Here is a 21,200-nt window from a genome sequence, read left to right on the forward strand (position 1 = left end):
CCAGGGGTTTTGCTCCTGCTGGGTGAGCTGCAGACATCGCTTATCTGCAGCTACCTGCAGCCGGGACTTTCCTCCTCCTCCTCCTGTGCCGAGCTGCTGAAGGAACTGGCAGCCGAGCCCAGACGGGAAGCGGTCAGCTCGTGGGTAGGGGCAGCCAGACAGCAGCAAGGGGGAAAAAAGGCTTTTAGGGCCACCACACCCATGCCCTGAAGCCCCAAAACCCCAGGAGCTGCTGGGCCCTGCAAGAAAACTGCCCCACGGGGCTGTTTCTGAGCGGGGAAGGAGGAGGAAGCCAGCAGCCCACAAAAACAGCCCAGCAGAGTGCAGGGGGCTGGGGGCACGGCCCCTGCCCACCGCCTGCTTCACCCCAAAGGGAAGCAGCGCCCGGCTTGTGGGGTGGAAGTGACTTGAAAAGGAATTGAGAGCAGCTCGGGGACTTCCAGCATCCCCCTTGCCCCGTGGGGAAGCGTCGCAGAGGGTTCAGGCGAGCAGGGGCAGGATGCGAGCTGGGAACTGCCCCTAGCAGGGTGGAAACAGCTCCTGGGAGCAGAGGTGGAAACCCCACTCCTTGGGTGAAGAGGCACGGGTTCAGGAAAGAATTCTTTATTTCCCATAAATACAGCAGATTTCTTCGCGCCGGGCGTTTTTTTTTTAATTTTTTTTTTTTCCCTCCCATTTGTTTTCTTCCATTTACAGAATTCGCACTGAAAATATATACAAGTCTGTTCTGGAACCAAACAAGATCTGCAAAGGAAAAAAAAACAACAAAAAACCAAACCCCTACAAAACCCTGAAGAGACCAGAAAGGGAAGTAAGACACAGCAGAACCCCAGCACAAAGACCTCGCTTCCCCCTCTCCTCTGCCACTCGCTGCTCCCCAGCTCCCAGCCCTCTTCCCCCCTTCGCTGCCCCCAAAATCTCCCAAATCCTCTCCCCCTGGTGCAAGTTTCCTCCTAGCTGCTGTGCAGGAGCACAGCTTGCCCCCGAGATCCACCCTGGGGAAGGGAAGCAGCTCCTGGGGTCACAAACCCCGTGAGGACGGGGACTGCCGGGGCCGTGCCACCCCCTGGTCTCCTCCCCGCTCTCGTGTCACAGTGATCAGGCGGCTGGGCGAGCCCCCTCCCCGCTGCAGGGAGAGAAAAATTGGGGGAAAAAAGGTGCACAGGGCACAGCCCAACCCCTTTTTCTCCCCCCCCACAGTGTGGTGCTGGGCTCCCCGTGCAGAGCTTTGTAGTGCCCCCTGGTGCTGCGCTCTGCCCACCTCCCTCCAAGACCTCTGCCTGTCGCTGGAAGGAGGGGGGCAGTGGAAAATCCCCCCCCCGGCACCCAAAAATGAGGATGGGTGGTGCTGGAGACACCCAAAGCCCCGTTCAGCCTCGTTCTGCACCAGCTCCAGGGTGAGCCCACCAGAAAGGGGGCTTAGCTCCCAGGAGAGGGCAAGGGGGAAGCCCCGAGAACCCAGCATTTGCTGACACAAAAGCCCTAAAGCTCCCCCATCCGCACTCCCCACTGCGCCTGGAGGGGAAAAGCAGGGTTAGAAGAGAAGCCGGACAAACTGGAGAGGGAGAAATGCCTTCGGATGAGCAGGGAAGGCAACCGTTGGCCCACGAGAAGCTCGCCTGCGCTTCTGGCCCTGCGGGACGAGCATCTCCTGGTGTCTCTGCTCTCATCCTGGAGGCAGGCTCCCTCTGGGGCAGAGCGTGAGCAGCAGCAGCCCCCCACCCACCCTCCCCGTCTCTCCTCGGGCTGCCCCAGCCCCCCCCACGGGGCCGTTTTCCCAAGGACTCTGCGATGTAGTGCCTGAAACCTAAAGGTTTCCCCAGGATTCCGGTGGAGGGAACTGGTCCACGTCCCCCATTTCATTGTAGGTTTGCTCTCCCATGGTGAAGGTCAGCTTGTATCGTAGCCTCACTTTCTCCTGGAGCCGGGGGGAGAAAGGGTAAGCGGTCAGAAGAGGGGAAGAAGAGGTTTTATCTAAGCGAGATCAACCCCAAGGGGGCTGGGGTTACCTTCTGTGGGTTGGCGAGCAGCAGGACTTGCGTGATGGCACTGGGGTGGACAATGGGGTTGAAGGCCGGCAGCTCCGTGCCCGAGGGAGGCTGCAGCTTCACCTTCATCACCTGGGGAGAGAGGAGAGCATCCCGTGTCCCTCCCACCATCCCACGGAGCCCTTTCCTCCACCCAACCCTGCCCCTTCCTGCGAAGGGACAATCCTATGGGGAAAATTTGGGGGCCTGAACCCCGGTGCCTGCCTTACCTTGGGGACAGCAGACTGAAAGACGATGTTTCGGATGGGCTGCGGGGCCGTGCTCAGCATGGAGATCACCACCACCAGCACGTCAGGCCGCTCGGGCAGGGCGTCCTTGGCGAAGTGGAAGAGGACACGAAAGCCGTGCTGGTCGTACACCGTCACGGGGAGGATGCTGCCTGCGGGACAGGCAGCGCTCAGATACCTGCTGCGACCCTTCCCCAGCAGCCACAACTCTTCATCAGCCTCCCTCAAGCCCAATAGGGAGGCTTCCCTTCCACATGAGCACCCCCTTCACACCCTTGTCCACTTATCTCTTCCCTGATGTGCCTGGATCCCTCCCAAATTGCCCATTTTCCCCCTGGCTCACTGGGTTTGATGGACTCCAGAGGCACAGTGATGTTGGCCAGCGAGATCTCCTGGGGCAGCGCGGTGGCAGGAGGCCGTGCCGGGCCAGGGGCGCTTCCCGGTGGCGTGCTCGCAGTTTTGGGGAGCGTGGCGGGGGCAGGCACCTCCGAGGGCAGGGGTGGAGGGGGGTTAGGAGCGCCCTGCAGCACGGGCAGAGCGCTGGGGGCGGGGGCTGCGGTGCCAGAGCTGCTCCGGTTCTGGAGATCCCTCAGGGTGAGCCGGGGGGGTGGCTGCTTCTCCCTGCGGAGTGAAAAACGGAGGGTGAGGAGTGAAAAAAGCACTGAAACCTCCGTGTGTGTGCAAGCTGAGGGTGGGGAGAGATGTGAGACTGCCCTGCCCCTGCTCACCATCGCACTTGTTGGGACTCTGGAGGCAAAGACTGCTGCAGCAGAGCCTTGCCCAGGAGGTCCAGGTCGTCCAGGCCACTGGTGCCAGCCGAAGGTTTGGGGGAGGCCGTGCCCGCGTCCGCTTTGAGCGGCGGCGCTGCCACGACGGGGGCGACGCCGAGCTCGCTGCTATCTGACGACTGGGGAAGGAGCACGCAGGCAGGGTGGTACATCAGCATCAAGCCACGAGATTTGGGACGTTTCCTTCCCTGCTCCGTTCCTTTTTTCTCCACCCAACCCTTCCCCACCCGCTTCCACAGCTCCCGGCGCGCTACCTGGAAGCTGTTCCAGCCGCTGCTGTCGGCAGCCGGGGCAGGATGCGGTGCGGGGTCGTTCAGGCCTGCCAGAGAGGGGAAAAAAAAACAAAAACGTGGAGCCAAGCTGCCAAGTGGTGAGGGCACTAAATGGGGCCTGAAATAGGGAACCTGTAACCGAGATCCCCCCAATCAGGCAAGACACAGGAGCAGCAGGGCAGAGCCACCACTGCAGCCTCCATCCTTGCACGGGACGGAGCAGGGAGGGTGGTGGGGGGGTTTTTTTTGCAGGGTTTTTCGTGGCATCTCCCTCACTCCAAGTGAGGGCTGCCTCTCGGTCTTTCACGATTCACCTCTCCCTCATTCACGCTTCTGCCCCAAGAAGCGCCAGCTGCTCAGAGTCTCCAGGTTCAAGGACATAAAACAAAGCTTTCGCTGCGGCCTCCTCACCTAAAGACATGAGTTCATCGTCCAGCAGCGAGACAGAGCCAGCCTGGTCAGGCACGGGGGCCGCCGAGCCACCTGAGAGGGTGGGCACGGCTGGGTAGGAAGGGCCTGTCGCTGGCAGGTCCAGTCCCGACAGATCCAGAAGTGCTGAGGTGCTGCCTGCAGAGAAAAAAAACAACAAGGTGAGAGGCAAAAACCTTCTCTCAGTCCTCTGAGTGTGCTGAGAGCCAGTTCCCATCCTCCCTCACACCTGGGAGAGGGAAATTCCAATCTCCTCTCCCTTCCAACCCCCTCTCTTCATGCATCAGTCATCTCTATGAGCTATTTCTTCATCCCAGTCCAACTCTGGACTCCTGCAGGTTTCACCTTCCCGCTTCTTTCCATCTTTTACATCAGAGGAAACCAGCAATAGGTTCTTTGTGCTCGATCTTCCTATCCCCCCTGCTCCCCGGGTCTCCTCACCTCGAAGGGGCCCGGCCGTCACCTCCCCGTTGATCTCCTCGCCCCGCACGAGCTGCTTGTAGAGGTTGATCACCTGCGTCAGGTTGTCATTGGCTTGCAGGATCTCCGCTGAAATGGAACAGATAGGGAAAAAAAAAAGTTTTAAAATAGTAAAGAAACGGTAAGAAAGAAATAAATAGTAAAATAGTAAAGAGGGGGTGACTTTTATACGCCGCTCAGCCTACTCCTTCAGAGCAATCCCCCAGGACCTGACAGCATAGAGCATTTTGGCCATTGTTGCTGCAAACTTCCTTGAAATAAGTTGATATTTCAGCGTGAAGTACAACCCAACGAGTACAGAGAGTGGAAGAATTCTGTATTGCTGCTGATCGGTGCCATCTGCTCACTAACCCTAACTAACTTCCAGCGAGCCACCAAGCCACCCCGACGCAGCAGCTGCTGCTATTTACCACACCACAGGTAGCCCAGGCACAGAATCCGGCAAAAAGAGAGAGCGAGGAGGAGACAGAATGAGAAAAAAGTGAGAAGCTTACCCAAAGCTTCATCGTTGTCTTCTGTGTCACTGGCGAGCCGGAAAAGCATGGGCCTCATGCGCTCGCAGCGCTGGTACAGCTCCTGGGGGGAGATAAATGGGCACTGAGAGGAGCAGTGGGTGCTCAGCCGTGGTGTAAAACATGCAGGAGGAGCTCGGGAGGGTAACGATCACTCATCTCCGCTCAGCCCGAGCCCCTCCTCACCTTCATGAGGTCCTCGTTGCTCTCCGTCGTCTCGCCCTTGCTGTAGTTTGTCACCATCTCCGTCAGCAGCTTCACGTTGTTGTTCACCTCCTCGATGGCGTTCACCCTCTTGGAGATCTTCTCCATGCGTTTTTGGTCCTGGGGGGGAGGAAGCAGGTCCTTGCCTGTCAGCACGTTGACTCCCGGGGCTTTATCACAGCAACGCTGCCCCCAAAAACTGTCTCCACGCCCGTGGAAAACCCCAGACCATGCCTGCAGCAGCATCTGCCAGATGGGGCCACAGATCTTGCGCTGCAGCAGGGTTTGTGCCACAGAAACCACTCGGAGCCACTCCTCTGAGCAGTCAGAGAAGGCACAAGTCACATGAGGACATTTTGGCGTTGCTGCTGCAGAATTTTGGCAGCTGCTCTGCACCTTTGCCTAAGGACAGAGAGCCGCTGCCCCTGTGGTACCCAGCTATCGCCCCCGAGGCCGTGACTCCCTGCCCTCCTCCTCCCCAGCCTCACCTCCTGAACCATCTCCTTGATGAGTTTGTTGGCGGCCCGGAGGTCCTCGGGATGGGAGCTTTTCAGGAGGCGAGCCAGGATCTGCAAGAGAAAAGGCAGCTCTGAGCCCATGCTGAGGGGACGGCCGCCGAAATTGCTCTTGCAGCACTGGAGAGAGGTTTAACTCGTCCTCCTTTCTCCATTCTGGTTCTGGTTGAGTAAGAGGAGCCTTTTTCTGCAGAGTCTCTGCATTCAAAGCCTGCCCCTGCCTGCCTGCCTGGAGTGCAGCGACACCAGCTGGGGCAGGCAGAAAGCAGCAAGGACGATGTTCTGCGCCCCTCTCCCCCCACAAACCCCTTTACCTTCGATTTCTCTTCGTCGTCAAAGATGATATTCTTGGGACGAGGGGGAGGCGGCGGAAAAGGGGCATCCTCAGGCAGTTTGGGGTCACTTTTCACAATACCTGCAGCAGAGAGCCACGGAGCTGTCAGGAGGTCTCACCCTCTGGGGGATGCACTAACCCCTGGGGCGATCTTCCCCGAACAGCCCATCATTCCTGGCTGGAACCGAGGGCTTTTGGGGCTGCTCCTGCCAGCTCTGATCCCGAAATGATTTTTTTTTATGCAAAAACTGCTGCCCCAGCCCCAACAGCACCCCGTCTTGGACAAATCCAGCTCCAAATCCACTCGTGCTGCCAAACCACCCGTATCCTTTCAGCACCAACCCGTTCCAGCGTGCAATCCCCTAGAGAAGATAACCCCTCCACCCCATTCAGACCACCAGCAATCCCCTCTGCCCAGCCAGGAGCCCTGCAGGGCTCTCACCTTGTTTCTTCAGCATCTGGTAGGCCTCCAGGATCTTCACCTCGTGAGGCAGCCCCAGCGTCCAGCTGTACATCAGCTCCAGGATCTTGGACTTCACTTTCTCCGGCGTCCGGCTGCCGAGATACTAGAGGAGAGCAGAGGTGGCCTGAAGCTGATCCGAGCTGCCACAAGCCTGACCCGTTCCCCTCCTCCCCTCCCCCAGGAGAAGCGCGCGAGGCAGCTCCCAATGGCGCAGGGACAAAGAGGAAGCAGGCAGGAACGCTCACGAGGCCCTTGCAACACGTCCCTCTCGGCTTCCACCGCAGGAGGTGGGAGAAATTGGCGCTGGTGCTAAAAAACAGTGAATGTACCACCGAAAGAAATCGTCTTGGTGCTGATGGCATCCTCCAGAGCAGCCTAGCAAGAGGGCCGTGGGATCTGACTGTTACTGTCCCTGGCTGTTCATCCTGACAGATCACAAGCTGTGACTGACAGCCTCAGGTTTTCCCCTGTTATATTTAGGCTGCGTTCCCTTAACCCCGTGCTTGCTGGCGACACAAGCTGCCTGCCCTGGCTGAAGGAACAGCAGCAGCAGCAGCAGAGGAGCAGGCAAGGAGCTGGTGCTTCAAACAGGCTCGCCAGAGCACCGCTGCCCAGGCCTGGGCTTGCCCTCGGAGCGTCTCAACCCGGCTGGGACACCCTGGAGAGCCAGGGTCACGGCGTCAGAGCCGAGGGAGGCTCCTGAGCACAGACAAAACCCGGGAGAAATGCAGCAAAAGCCTGCTCCAGGCTCACGGATGAGCTCAGAAGTCTCACAAGCGCCGGTTGCATCAGGGCTGGCTGGCCCCCAGCCTCCTGCAACAAGAATCTGCCAGGAGCAGGTGAAAGCTCACCAGAAACCCAGACTAAATGTCCTCCCAGCATCACCTCCTTCCCACCCGAGGGGGTTCCCTCCAGCAGGATCCCTGCGGGACCCACCTTGGGTGACACCACCTTGATGAGCTCGTTGAGGAAGCGGAACTTGCCCACCTCATCGTGGAAGCGCTTGCCGCAGCTCTTCATGCAGGACTCCAGCACCTGGGGAGAGCGCCGGGTCAGCCGGTTTGGGATTTGTCTCCCCCAAAAAACAGACTTTCCTCACAGCGCCTTGTGAGGACGCCTCCATAGTGTCACCCTCCCAAAGGAGAGGGGGAAGGATTTTGAATCTGGGGTCAGTCTTTGCACAGGTGGCTCATTGAACCATGGAATGGGACATCCGTAGCATCCCAGAGCCATCTGGAGGTGGAGTGGGAGCTCTCAGACACTGGTTTGCAGCTCCTCCACCCCTGCACTGCCACCTTCAGCCCTCCTCCCGCCCCGTGGATACACCAGGACTCCCTGAGCACAGCATCCCAGACACCCAAAGCTCCCCTTTGAGCTCCTCAAGCCCAGCTGGAGGCACCCCACACCCCCGGCAGCCCTTACCGTGAGGGCCTGGATGGCTTCCCATTCCTGCGGGGACTGGATCTTGTGCGCCAGCAGCCGGGTGGCGAGCGGGGGGCTGGACAGCAAAGAAAAAACTCAGTGCTTAGTGAAATAAACCCAGTTATGGGCTTCTCCTTGAAAACCTCCACACATCACAAAACCAAAGCGCAAATAAAACCCCAAACCACCCCCAAACCACCCCAAAACCTTATGGGAACCCCTTTATTAATGACCCAGCTCCCCACAGAGCCCCTGAGGACCCCGTCACCGCCACCCCTCGCCCCCCCGGGTCCCACTCACCCCTCCAGCTCCTTGTTGAGCTGCTCGCAGAAGGCGCCGATGCCGTCCCAGTCCAGCTCCTTGTTCAGCGGGCTGGTGGCCTTGTCTGCGGGCGGCACAAGGGCGGCCTCAGCCCGGGGCCGGGCCGAACAACCCCCCCCAACCCCCAAAACCCCCTCCCCGCCTCCCCTACTCACTGATGCGAGCCTCCAGCGTCTCGGGCTCCATCCCGGGCCCGGCTCCCCCCCGGGCCGCCCCCAGCCCCGCTCCCGTCCCCGCCGCCGCCTCAGCGGGGCCCCGCCGCGCCGCCCGCCCGCCGCCGCCGGGCCATAGAGAGGAGGCGGAAATAAGCTAGAGCGCCGCCCGACCCGCCGCCGGAAGTGGCCTCGCAAGGAGAGCGCCCCCTGCCTGCCCGCCACAAGGGGGAGGTGCGCGAGGTCCTCCGGGAGGGCATAGAGAAGGGGGGAAGGGAGGCTAGAGCGCCGGATGATGAACCGGAAGAGGGGTGGTGCTGGCAAGTGAAGCCGCTTCGGGCGCTTCCGCCCCACCGTGTGTGTGTGTGTGGGGGGTGTCCTTTAAAAGGACACAGCCCGCCCGCTGCCGCGCATGCGCACTGCGCGCCGCCCGCCCGCCCGCCCTGAGGGGGGCGCTGTGCGCGTAATGGCGGCGGTGCCCCTGAGGGGAGAGGAAGGGGAGGGGGCGGTTTGGGGTTAATAATTAATAAAGGAACCACTCCTGCTGTTAATTTATTGTCTTTTTTTTGTGATAGGGTCTGGCTGAGGGGCTGCGGGGGCGGCTGGGTTGGGTTGGGTTGGGTTGGCGGGCGGTGGAATCCTGGAAGTAAACTTGAGGGGGATAAAACGTAAACCGAGGGGAATAAAGCGAGGGGAATAAACCGAGGGGAATAAACTGAAGGAAATAAACCCATAAACTGAAAGCCTCCAGGAATGTAAACTGTGCTGTCTCTCCCCTTCTGGCTCAATCAGGGCATTCCCTAACCCCGTGGCTTAACACACCGCTCGTTTTCTACACGCTCCAGCGGCCTCACGAGGAACAATGCGCCTTCTCCTTTTATTTTTTATTAATAAATAACGCCGCTGAGCCGTGCCAACACCGTGACCCTTAGGGAACGAAGGCCTCCAGCTGCTGGGAGAGCCGGGGGTGCCTTGCAGCACCGACCCCGCAGCTGCCAGGCGAGGGAAATGCCCCGGTGTCGCGCTCCTAAATGGCTTTTCCGTACGGATACCCATTGTCTTCGCGGGGATTTTTTGGCCATTAAAAAGCGCTTTTTTTGGTGCCTGAATGTATTATTATTATGATTTTTTTTTTTTTTAACTCGCTACCTTGCATCACAAAGCTTTTTTTTTTTTTTAAGGGCCTTTCAGAGACAATTGCCACATCCTTTCCTCGGCCGTGTTCAGGCACGTTTTTAGGCGAGTTATTTTAGTCGCGTTGAGTCAGCCCTGCCTGTCGCTGCTACCTCCTCAGAGAACCTTTTTCTGAGAACATTTAAATCAGCTTTAGGAAACCGGGGCCTAGGTACTGCTATTCCGAGCCGTGCCCGACCTGTGCAGGAGGCCCAGAAAGCGAGAGTATTTCTGACCAGCGGTTTTTCAACCTAGTGCCTCACAGCCCCCGTTTTGCTCAATTTTCAGCCTGCCCGAGTCTTGAGGTGTTTTATTTTCTTCTCTTCGGCAACACCCAGTCGTTATCAAGAAGGCTGCACCTCGTCTCGGCTGGTTGCAAACAATGGGAAATGAACTGGAGCGTGACACTGATGTTAGCGGCGGCGGCTTTCCGAACCTTTCTTTTCTTTTCCCTGAGCTTAGCTGGCTCTTTCCCTCTTGGTTGCATCTGCTTGCTGTGTAACGAGGGACAGAAGTGCAGCGAAAACAAGAGATTTCTTCATTTTTTTCTCCCTGCAACGGGGCTGGGTGACGCCTGAGAGAAACCTTTCTCGCCTACCTCAATTTATTTCTCCTGGCGGCTGGAATCCCAAACCAGATCTGGAGCCTTAATGGAGCGAGACGCTCCGTACTGTAATTAAGAGTGATCCAGAAGGAAAAGGCCGGCACTATAATTAGCTTGCAGCCAGTTGCAGGGGAAGGTGATTACGCACAAGCCGGAGGCCTGGGTAGTTTGCATGCCAGAGAAACAACAGCTTTTGCAGGGCGAGGGCCGTGCCATGCCAGGTTTGGCTGGCCCTACTGTCCCACAGAGGGCAGCAGCAGGCAGGAGAACCGCCTGCCTGCTCAGCCTGGGCTTGGAAAACGCTGCTGCTGCCTTTCCAGCCGTAGATCCTGGGTGAATCATGCCCCAAACCAAGTCGGGAAAGGTGGGAGGGCTGCAGGAGTGGTGTCTGGGTCTGCAGGGTGAGGGGTTTTCCAGGCAGCTGGGACTCCCCAGCCAGGCAGAAAGGCGCCGTCACCCTCGCTCTGTTCCCACGTTCGTTTGGGTTCCCAGCAGTGTGTGGCTGGGGGAAACCATGCCATGTTTTCAGGTGTGCTCATGTGCAACAGCGGGAGGTTATGTGTGCTTCTTGTTGTCCCTGGCCTGTGAAGTCAGGTTCCCTTTCCTCTGTCGCATTTCTCTTTCCGTGGCAAGGCTTTCTGCCAGCGTCCTTTCACTTTTCCTGCCTCTGTATTGTGGTCTTCTGTTCCCTTTTCTCATTTTCCTTCCCACGGCTGGCTGCGGCAGGCAGTTCCTGTGCTTTTGGCTCAGTCACCTTTGCTGCTTTCCCTTGGAACAGGGCTGGCAGCTCCTTTCCTGACATCACCTCGGACCATGCACCTCTTACACAATCCCCTGGCTTTGCAGCCCTGCTATTCCCTGACCTTGGCTAATCTCCTTCCTTTTGCAATACTTCTGAGCACCTTTCCCAGCCGAGTGTTGCAATTAGAGAGGCAAGTATAGAGTTGCAGCCTTCTCCAGAGGGAGAGCAGGTTTGCACTCCTTTAATCTGACAGGAAATTTCTTCTTCCCTTTCATATGCAGCGCTTTCTTGTGGCATGCAGCTACCCACCAGGATTGCTCCCTTCCATTTCTTTCAGCATTTCCCTTTTTTTCTTTTTTGCTGCAGGAAGGCCTGTCCCCAGTGATCAAAGACATCCTACTACAACTGCAAGAGCAGAATGAGGAAATGGGATGCTCGGTAAAGGATCAGAAAACCTGCTTGCAAGGTCTCCACCATTAAGCATGTCTTGGAGCGAGGCTGGAGGAAACGCACATCTACGTTCACTACCTCGCTTTTTCCCCTGTTGTTTGTGTGGGGAAATTCCTCTGGGGAATTGACGTGACCTCTGCATGCTGAATGTCCTTCCCATGTTGGTTCTGTCATTACAGCTGGAGCAACTGGCTCAGCGAGACGGGCGAGGGAGAGAAGCAAATAGCAGAGCTGGTGGTGAGCTGCTTCCTTCCCGACCCGGCACCCAGTGGGTGTCTCGTTCCCTTGGCTGAGCCAGCGGCATTTCCCTGTCAAAAAGGGAAAACTTTTCCTGTGTAAAAGGCGGCAGAGCCTAGTGACCCCCTGAGAAGGCTCAGCGGGGTTTGTTGTTGCAGGTAAAGTCTGCACAGGAGAGCCTGGGACAGGCCGAGGATGCTCTGAGAGCAATTTATGGGGCTAAAGCGAGCATCGGAGGCCCCAAGCCCGCAAGGGGGAGCCTGGCTGAAGTCATTAGCTACGCTGTTGGTGAGATCAGCTCCTGCCTGGAACAGATACACCACCGATAAAGTGCACTTGGGATTCGAGTGTTGAGAGAGGCACTTGAGGAGGTGAACAGATTCACCTGTTCCTGCTCTAGCCCCGACTTGCTGCGTTATCTCTAGTGGATTGAAGGGGTGTAGTTAGAAAGCACAAGTGCTGGGAAAAAAGAAAAAACAGAGATACAGTTCGGCTCTAAAGAACAGCAGGAGGAAGAGGGAGAGAAATCCTATTGCTCAGGCATTTTTCACGGGCAGCCAAGCGTGCTGCGAGCAGGAAGCAGCGACATGAAGCCAGGAATCCCGGAGCGAACTGGGGAGCCCGAATGCAGCAGATCCCCAAGCCTGGCTGACAAACACGGCCCTGCATTGCGGTGACGACAAAGTGTGGCTTAGCAAAGTGTCTGCAGGGGCTGTGTAGTGGAGCAGGAGCTCGGAGATGCAGCATTGTGCAGCTTCTCCCCCCAGAGCGGTGCGGGGAGGAGGCAGTCCCGCTATGGGGTGCCCCGGTGCCGCTCGCACGTGCTCTCGGCTCTGCAGCTGGCCCTGGTTTGGCTGCTGGTGAGCTCAAACAGGCGCTTTTTGGCCCAGGTTCGAGAATCCCGTGTTGCCAGCGAGCCTGGTTTGGCTGCAGCTGCCTCGGGTTCCCTTGGAAACTTCAGCGCTGGCTCAAATCCGGGCTGCGAAGTGGCAGGAGGAGGCAGCCTCATCTCCCTGCCTCCAGCCTGGCTGCTCGGCCTTTTCTGCCCGGCACGGCCCCCGTGCTGGGATGAAAAGGGAAGAACTGTGACCCAGGAGGAGGATGGAGATGCAGAGTCACGTGCAGATTTCCCAAGGGTGGTCCTGTGGCTTCGTCTGTGTTAATAAATGCAAGAGGAGCGGGGCCCCCGGCACGGTTTTGGGCACCGCCACCGCACCCAGGCACGGCTGGGGGACGGCGTGGGCTGGGGACTGTTCCCAACACAGCCATCGTGTCACCGAGCATTTAACCCTGTGGCTGAGAGCTGTGCTCTGCTCTTCTCTCTCATCGCCGGGAGCAAAACAGCCCTGTCCTGCAAGCCCCCATCCCTCCCCAGGCAGGCTTTTGAAGAGCAGTCCCCTGCGGCAGCTGCTGGAGGCAGCGGGAGCCTGTGTTTACCCGCTAATCCTTCTCCCATTTTCACTTTTCCTCTCTGCCGAGGGAAAATGCCACACAACAGGTTGTGGGTGAGAGGGGAGGGCGTGAGTTCGTGCCAGGCTGAAACTGGGAAAGGCTCTGTCTGCTGGGCAGGGCTGGGCGCGCAGCCCTGACTCACCGTCCCGAGCCCCGTGCTGTGGGTCGCTGCCCGCATTCGACCTGGATTTTGGGGTGGGAGAGGAGCTGTGAGACAAGGCTGGGTGAGAGCACAAGGTGACGGGGCTGCGGGGGCCAGCTCCTGCTTGTGGGGGCTCACAAACACGTTGAATTTCCCCTCTGGGTCTCCTGCCTGCCTCACCTAGCTGCCCCCACAGCCAGACGCGTGCCGGTGGCCGGAGCAAACACTCGGCATCACTTCATCTCCCTCCCCAAGCCAGCTCCCCGGGGAGCTGTGCCTCCGTCAGAGCCGCTCAGGAAAGATTCACACCCCTTTCCTGATGAAACCCAGTGAGTAATAGAGATGCTCCTCGGGGATGGTGTTGTAAGCAGCGCTACGTGCGTGTTCGGGACCAAGGAGCAGGTCTCCACTAGCCGGTGCGCAGCCGACATGGATGCGTGTCCCATCTTGACAGCAGAGATAAGCTATCTGCCTGCTGCTGGGAACTTCTGCAGCCCCTGCTGTTCCTTGCATTGTTCTTATCAGATCTCCTGGCTTGCCGAGCCTCTTCCTTGCACGCTGAGCGGCAACGTGCTCGGGTCTCCTCCGCCTGGGAGGCGATAAGATGTGTCTGGAGTCGTGTGCAAGGCATTGAGCTGGCAATTCTCTTTCCCCTCCCCATTTTTTGGGAGCAAGTGTTCTCCATCCAGGAATCAGACTGCGGTGGGGGAGCTCTGGAGGGGAGTAGCACGGAGAAACCTGGGGGCAGCCCGAGAGGCAGCCATCGGAGGAGAAATAGCAGCAGGAGAGAGGGAGACGAGCTGGAGGGAGGGAAAAAAGAGCTGGAGAAGCAAACGGCGTGGCAAGACCACTGAGAATAAACAAAATAAACACCCGCTGTGGTCAAGTGAGGGCTTCTGTACTGCTGAGCGGCTTTGTGGCTGTGAGGGAAGGGTCACAGGAGCAAGGAGAAGGCACCGCAGCCCAAATGGGGCCGGCCAGCCAGCAGCATGTCCTCAAGGGCACGGGCTGTCCTTCAGTGCTCCGTATGGCCCTGGAAAGGCAGGCGGGGTGTCCCAGCTGTGCTCAGCTGCTGCTGCCCCCCTCCCCGTGACAAACACCGAGCTGAAACATCTCCCCAAAGTGGTGTGACCCTGCAGGCTCTGAGAGCTCCTTTCCTGCCTGTGGAAGCTCCAAGCAGGGCTGTTGGTGGAGTTCTTCACCAGGGAGCAGGGAAAAAGTGATTTTGGCTAATTATGGGGTCGTTCCCTGGAGCTTTCATGGTAGCTACAGCTCAGACTCAGCTCTTTTCCCTACAGCGTGCTCCGAAGGTCCTTCGGTTCAGGTATTCCTGGTGCCTTCACTCCGGAGTGGAGGAGGACAGGAGCACAGAGGGTCAGCTACGTGAGCCTGTTTTTTTTTTTTTTCCGTAGGTCTCCTTTAGATGCCTGCAGTTCCCTCTTTAGAAGCCCATTTCCCGCACTGAGTCACTCATTTTGGGATTTTGCTTCCCTTTTTTTAGCAGCTTTTCTTTTCCCTTTCCATCTGGTTTGGTTTTTACTGCTTCATTTTGCAGGGCCATCAAAGGGAATGTGTTCAAGCTAATTTCAGAGCAGCAGCAGCAGATCGTCTGGGCTTGACAGCCCCTTCCTCGGCAGCCCTCAGCCACAGCCTTGGCTCCAAAGCCCCTTCAGCCCCTTTCAGAGCTGGGGGAAGGGGGGCTTAAGGTGGCTCGCTGCTTGCTGGCAGGCATGAGGGGTACGAGAGTTTAGTGATGTGAGCATGGGAGAACAGCCTTTTTTTTTTTTTTTTTTTTTTTTTTTCTTTCCTTCATTCCAGCCCATGAGCTGTTAATTCTTGTGGCTTTTCCAAACTTGCTATTTCTCCCTTAGCATTTTTTTTTTTTCTCTCTCTCTCTCTCTTTATTTTTTTTTTTTCCAGTGGATGAGCCACCCTTGGCATGGCTCCTCGTGCGTGTGACTCAGACGGATTCTGCTTGTCTGAAGGATTCCTGCAAATCCTCAGAGCTGTCCAACCCGCCTCGGCGCAGCCCTGGAGCCCGTGAGAAATGCGCTCGGGGCGAGCTGTGCAGCACCAGCAGCCTTTTTCTCCCCATCAGAGGTGGACTGCTGGCCACAGGGACCTGGTGGCCGCTCTCACTGCATCCCCCTGCTGTGGTGTGGGGCTGGCTGCTCAGAGCTCGACCGAGGGAGGTCCCAATGGATGTTTTGTGTATGGCGCAACCCCGTGCTTCTCTTCTGCTTGTTCGAGTTCCAGCCAGCTGGCCTCACGCTGGCTCTGTTGTGGGAAATGGCCCCCTTGAAGGCTGGGGACTTGGGCTTGGGGCATCTCGGAAGTCCCCTGGCTTCCTTTGTTGGAAGGCGACTGCTCGCTTTGAATGCCTCTGGTTTTTGGGTTTAATTGGACCCACCCAAGGGCTAATTTTTTATTTTATTTTATTTTATTTTATTTTCTGCAGCACTCAGAACCTCGTTAAATCCTACAGACAGTAGATGGCACGGTGAGAGATCGGCATCTCTGATACCTGAGCCGCATTACCCAGGAGAGCCCAGCTTCCTTTAGCTTCTAAAACACATTTGCAAAGCTGTTTATTTTATTTTAGTTTATTTTTTTTAAACTCATTTGCCTGTGCATCAGTTTCCCTGTGCCATCTTCCTTTCTCAAAGGTGAGAGAGAAAGCTGCTGGAGATCTCAATCTTTTGCACATGGAGCACAAGACCTCATGAAGCTGATCCATCGTGGAAGATACTTTTCCAGCTTAGCTCATCATATCTCACCCAGCAAGTGTGGGTAAAGCGGGGAGATCCTGAAAGTGTGAGAGATGGGGAAGGCACGAGCCTTCTAGGCATCTTCTCCTTTGCCAGTAGGGAAGCTTTCAACACAAGCGCACTTTTATCTCCAGGCATGTTTTTCAAAGCCTTTCCCACAACCAGCATTCCTGGCATGCCCCATGAGGGAAAGAATTAGAGAAATGAAGGCTGGAAAGGGAACTGGGTGGCATGTAATGAGTCCTCTGCCCTCGCTTCCCCACGCTCTGCCAGTTTTACCCCTCGTGCAAGCCGAGGACCCATAGGACGTGACCCATCTGTCTGCTTGGGTCGACAAAATGGCCCTGGTTCCTTGCGAGCCAGCTTCCAGGCATACAAATCCCTTTCCTCCTCTCCCCTGGCACAATTTGGGCCACACAAAAACGTTGCCAGAGAAAAGGAGCCATCCTGCTCTGGTTGCCCTTTTAGACAGCAGATTGGGGCTCACAGGCACTGGTTTCCTAGTGCTAACCATTGCCTTGGCTTCTCCTGCATCTCCTGGACAATCCTCTCCTGTACACACCCTCCAGATCCGCAACCTGCTTATCCAGTCTTCTGCTTACCTCAGCGCTGGGCTGAGCTAAGTACTTTTTGTTCTCTCTGTCCTCCTCCGTTAGGAAGCTGGCGGGCTGTCAGGGCTTAGGGATAGGCTGGGTGAAGGTTGTGGCATTATCTGATGAAAGATAATCAAACCAACACCCCTCTACTGAAGGGGAAGCTGGCGTTGTCAAGCCTATTTTTGAGAGTTTTTGATTCCTCAGAAATTCCTATTTTTGAGGAATTTTTGAGACTGGGCATTGCCATGGGGAGGTGATTGATGGACAACCTCTTCTCAGTGCTGTCCTGCAACTGGGGGGGTTTGCATGAGGGTCTGGGTGGATGGGCAGGACATGTTTTTTTTTTGTTTTTACCACTTGTTTTTGGAAAAGCTGCATTCATCGGGGCCTCTGAAAATCCAGGGCTCAGCTTCTTGAACTCCACAGCCCTCTAAGGCAGTTTGGCTTTGTAAAAGGGGGAAACTGAGGCAGGAGCCAGCCTCCATCAGGGCTGCAGGGAGGAATCGTTGCTGGGGCCTGGAGGAGGCCGGAGAACATGGTTTAAATCAGGTCACGGCTTGATATTTATTGTGTAGGGTTTTTCTTTTTTTCCTCACTCTCTCCCTGAAATCCTTCCCCAGAGGCTATTCAAGGAAATAAATAGCCAGTGGAAAGGGACAATAGCTCGCTGTGGAGTACAAATTATACGAAGCAGTAGGAAATAATAGCAGAGTGAGCAGCTGCTGCTCCGAGAAGGAATGTGTGCTCCCTCCAGCTCCTCTTTGCCTTGAACGGGTGCCGATGCCTGGGCCGCAGCGCAGACTCCCTGGTGCCTGGGGTGTGCAGTGGGATGGAAACCTTTTACGCCCCAGCCTCTTCATCCAGCGCTGATTTTTTGGGGTCTAATTAGCGCTAAGCTACTACTGCGGCGCTGATGGGCTCCCTCGCCTCTGCTTGTGGAGCTTGGTGTGGTGCAAGGCCAGTGGCACGCCTTGCACCACATCTGGTGTGGACACCGCTTTTCTGAGGGACCCTTTTTGGCTCGTATCATCTGCAGGAAGGGAGTGGATTTTGGGGTGTCCCCCCCTCCACGAGCAGCCCTGTGAAGCCTCACATAGCAGGGGCGGTTGTGCCACCTTCGCTGGCCTATTGGGAAGCTTTGGATTTTCCTCAGGGCTTCAGACTGAGCTGGCTTATCTCTTGCCCAAGTAATAAAAGAAAATAAATACCGCTGCCAGGGCTGCTGCTGACAGGGATCCTGGCAGCAGGCCTGGAAGGGCAGCGTTCGTTCTGCCTTATGGCTGCCATGTGCCCGTGGTTGCGGCCTGCAGCCACCCCGAGCACCCAGGGGTGCTCCCGCTGGCCTGGGACCTCCCCAGGACCTGAGGAAAGGGCCTGCTCTGCCCTGCCACCCTGCTGGCTGAAGGCCCAGGAGGTTGTGCTGGTCTCTTCTCCCCTTAAAATATGATTTTTATGACATGGCAGGGCCTCCTCTACCTCCAGCGATGCCAACATGGAGGTCCCACACCAGTAAGGCCAGTTGCCCCCTGGCCAGCGTGAGCATGGGGTGGACTCCCAAGCAGATATCTTGGGCCCATCTCTTTGGGGTGAAGGATCCTTGGGTCCCTTGTACTGGTGACCACCAGCTCCCACAGCCACTATTTATATTTTCCTTGCGGCACAGATCCTCCACCTCCTTTGCAGATGCCCTGCAGCCGGATTTCCTCTCTTTTGGAGATTTACTTTCCCATCACTTCGCCGCTTCCCTAGGCTTTCTCCTTTGCAGTGCTTTGGGGGAAATATCAACCCACCTCCTTCCCCCTCCCATCATCCCAGTTGCCACATCCTATTGCGCTGGAAGGTTTCGGCCTTTCTGGGGTCCCTAAATTCTCTCTGACTTTCCTATGTGGGAAGGACACCCCGCTGTATGAGTCGGGCCATCTGCACAGAGCTGGCTCCTGACCGTGAGGAGGCTCAGCTCTGCAAACGAAGGAAGTCGCCCGCGCTGGCAGGCTTGCTGCCTTGTTTCCCACTATTGTTCCCGGTGGCAAATAAATAATAATAAAAAAAAGGGGGTGAACGCCCCTGCCGAGTGTTTGCAGGAAGGGGGTAACGTTATCTCAACAAAATCACACAGCCCCTCTCTGACCAGCCCCTGCCTCTTTCCTGCCCGTCTCCCTCCTTGTGTATATTCTGACATCCGCGCTACTCGCGGCTCCACACGCAGCTCTCTGCACCAGTGGTGATCCCCAGCCCTCGGGCATCTCCTGCTGCCCCTCCCAGGCAGCTTCACCCTCTGCCAGGGGCATCGGTGGGCACGATCAGGGCGATGTGAATGTGTGTGTGGGGGCCACACGGCAGCAAACCCACTGCCAACCCCCCTGTCTGCGAACCACCATCCATGGCACCTGCTCCTGCCAGCCCAAAGCTCGACCCCATGGAGTTTCACCCATAGCTTCAGTGACCCCGTCAGCAAATAAATTCCCATGGCCTGCTGGGTTTTATGAGCCTCTGCAAATAGGAAATCCCTCCAGGAGAGGAGTGCTTATCAGCATTCATCTCTTCTCACGTCAGGAGCCTTTGGGGAAGGGCAGGAGCTGTCTCCCAGCTGTGCAGCAGTGGGACAAGAGCAGGGATGGGGCTTGGGAGAGGGGCTGCTGCTCTCCTGAGCCTTAGCCTCCTTCTCCTCCTTGCTTTCCCGCTGATTTCTGAAGTCTGGGGTTGAATCAAGAGCCACAAGAAGGGAAGGAGATGATTGCTTTTTTTTTTTTCTTTCTTTTTTTAAGCTGAGCTGTTACACAAAGAAAAGAAATGAACATGGTGGTCACACCTCCACAGCAGATGCTTGTCCTCTGTGGTGGCTGGAGTAGCACCACGAAGGGCCCCGTGTGCTGGTGCCTCCACGGGGAATCCACAGAGAAGGCTGGGAGCTGCTGAAGACGCCCTTAGTCCCTACTAAAATGCCTGTAAACAGGGAAGCTGTTCCCTGGATCAAAGTCTCCTGCCTTAGCAGCTCCTGGAGGCAGGACCGCTGTTAATGTGTAAGCCACAAGGAAGTGTAGGGTTATAAGATCTTCCATTCGAGGCACTTCTGAGCTATATTGCTGGTCGCTTCCTACCTGGTGACTCTGCCCACCGAGGAAGATGTCTGTAAGGGCTGCTGCTCCTGTCTGCTGTCCCCCACGGTCTCCTCCTCGTGCTGCCGGGTGGTCAGCGAGGCTGAGCCCAGGATGGGCAAAGCCACGGCTCGCTCTACCCTCACCATTCGCATTTCTGGGGCTGAGTGGGTGATGCTGCCCACCAAACATGGGGTTGGGCTGCTCTGCTTGAACCCTCTGCTCTCATATCCTGCCTTTCCCGGTGCTAAGGACGAGCCTTTTTCTTCTTCTCTTCTTTCTCTCATGTCTTGTTTCACTTGATGGCTTCGCTCAGCCCAACCCTCCCCTCACTGAGAAGCCCACACAAGACCATCTACTGAAAGCAGTAGATGTTCTCCTGGCTGGGGCGCCTTCCCCAACAGCACACCTCTCCCTCATGACAGGAAAAATTCGAGATCTTCAACCTGGATATGAAGGTCGGGGACACCCTGAAGGTGAAGGGCAAGATCTCCGGCGATGCTGAAGGGTAAGTGCGATGAAACCACTTCGAATCACTTCTGGACAGCTGCGTGTGCCAGAACCACGCGTTGGCTCTCGGTTCTTCCCTGTTCCCGTCCGTGGCTGACCTCCCTCCTGCTCGCCCACAGCTTCTCCATCAACCTCGGCAGCAGCTCCTCGGACCTGGCGCTTCACTTCAACCCCCGCTTCACCGAGACGGTCATCGTCTGCAACTCCCGCTGCGGCAATGCCTGGCAGGCCGAGCACCGTGACCACCACTTCTGTTTCTCCAGGGACAGCACAGTCAAGGTGAGGGCTCTGTGGGGGTGCTGGGGTGTCTTTGTTGGGGGGAAGACCCAGGTTAGCAGGCTCTTTTACCCTCTGCGCCTCCCTCTCCCTCATCCTCATCCTCTGGGTTTTGGGTCCTGGTTGTTATTTCCACTTCCTCTCCAGTTCCCGAACCTCTCCCTCAGCTCTTGTGCCCTCATCGCTCCTAGATTCACGCTGACAATCCGTCCTCCCTCTCCTCCTGCTGGGGATGCTGCCCTCGCTGCTCTTTCACCCCGTTGGATGTCCCAAGATGTGGCCAGGGCTGCATTTAGGAGCAGTCCCCTTCCTGCTGCCGTGGAGAGGAGCCTTATTGCCTCATCCCTGGCTAGAGGTTGGGGAGGGGGTGGAGAGCTGACAGTTCTGAGGAACGATGCCTTTTATTTACAAAGGTCAGCGGTAAGTTCTTGCTCTGTCCCTTTGTTCATGTTTATGGCTGACACTCCTTTTTCCGGGTCCCGGTGAGGGCAATGATGCAGCACGTTTGTCCTGCCCTGTTCAGAGGAAACCCAAGCCATGTGGCATAGAAGGACTCAGTGGAGGCAGCAGTTAAATTTAACTACTCTGGGTTTACAACCTGAGTAGCTGAAACAGCACCGGGAGAGATCCTATCCCCAGGTCACAGTGTGGGTTCCAGCTTGCACCCTCAATGTCAACTGCTCAATTCCTCATTTCCCCCTGGAGTGGCTGGTCACCTCCTATTCTCCTCTTCATCCCCAGTTGCTGACCTTTCTCCCCTTTTTTCCCCCAGATCCTCATTGAATTCCTGCGAGACAAGTTCAAGGTGACGCTGCCGGATGATCACCACGTGGAGTTCCCCAATCGGCACAGCTTTGACAAGCTCAAGTACATGAGCATCAAGGGAGGCTTCAGGGTCACCTCCTTCAAGCTGGATTGATGGGCGCCGCTTCCTACATCCAATAAAATCCCAGCTGGAACTCCTTGCTCCAGCTGCTCTGCTTTCTGT

General features: G+C 56.9%; 2 protein-coding genes across 2 annotated transcripts; one reads left to right on the forward strand and one right to left on the reverse strand.

Moving 5' to 3' along the window:
• Window positions 1-587: 587 nt before the first annotated feature.
• GGA1 (golgi associated, gamma adaptin ear containing, ARF binding protein 1) lies at window positions 588-8,330 on the reverse strand. The gene is made up of 17 exons (XM_038187081.2): window positions 8,171-8,330; window positions 7,995-8,079; window positions 7,695-7,770; window positions 7,209-7,307; window positions 6,252-6,375; window positions 5,790-5,890; window positions 5,449-5,529; window positions 4,943-5,080; window positions 4,739-4,820; window positions 4,206-4,313; window positions 3,747-3,902; window positions 3,318-3,382; window positions 3,004-3,182; window positions 2,619-2,896; window positions 2,258-2,427; window positions 2,010-2,120; window positions 588-1,918 (listed from the first exon to the last, which is right to left on the reverse strand). Exons 1-17 carry the CDS (start codon window positions 8,199-8,201, stop codon window positions 1,808-1,810), a joined length of 1,995 nt encoding a protein of 664 aa, XP_038043009.1. The 5' UTR covers window positions 8,202-8,330; the 3' UTR covers window positions 588-1,807.
• An 11,053-nt stretch (window positions 8,331-19,383) lies between these two features.
• Window positions 19,384-21,197, forward strand: LGALS2 (galectin 2). The gene is made up of 4 exons (XM_013096223.5): window positions 19,384-19,460; window positions 19,852-19,934; window positions 20,056-20,215; window positions 20,985-21,197. The coding sequence occupies exons 1-4, from the start codon at window positions 19,455-19,457 to the stop codon at window positions 21,129-21,131; spliced, it is 396 nt and encodes a 131-aa protein (XP_012951677.1). The 5' UTR covers window positions 19,384-19,454; the 3' UTR covers window positions 21,132-21,197.
• Window positions 21,198-21,200: the final 3 nt, after the last annotated feature.

Source organism: Anas platyrhynchos, chromosome 1 (assembly GCF_047663525.1).
Source record: "Anas platyrhynchos isolate ZD024472 breed Pekin duck chromosome 1, IASCAAS_PekinDuck_T2T, whole genome shotgun sequence".
NCBI classification, from domain to species: Eukaryota; Metazoa; Chordata; class Aves; order Anseriformes; family Anatidae; genus Anas; species Anas platyrhynchos.

What these genes read in the sequence shown, in the direction of transcription:
- LGALS2 (XM_013096223.5), top strand. An exon ending in ATCTCCGGCGATGCTGAAGG is followed by an intron (nt 19,935 to 20,055) that starts GTAAGTGCGATG and finishes GCTCGCCCACAG; the next exon opens with CTTCTCCATCAACCTCGGCA. An exon ending in CCAGGGACAGCACAGTCAAG is followed by an intron (nt 20,216 to 20,984) that starts GTGAGGGCTCTG and finishes TTTTTCCCCCAG; the next exon opens with ATCCTCATTGAATTCCTGCG.
- GGA1 (XM_038187081.2), bottom strand. Translation starts at nt 8,201, where the DNA reads ATGGAGCCCGAGACGCTGGAGGCTCGCATCA. An exon ending in CTCAACAAGGAGCTGGAGGG is followed by an intron (nt 7,771 to 7,994) that starts GTGAGTGGGACC and finishes TTTGCTGTCCAG; the next exon opens with CCCCCCGCTCGCCACCCGGC. An exon ending in TGCTCGCCAACCCACAGAAG is followed by an intron (nt 1,919 to 2,009) that starts GTAACCCCAGCC and finishes CCCCGGCTCCAG; the next exon opens with GAGAAAGTGAGGCTACGATA.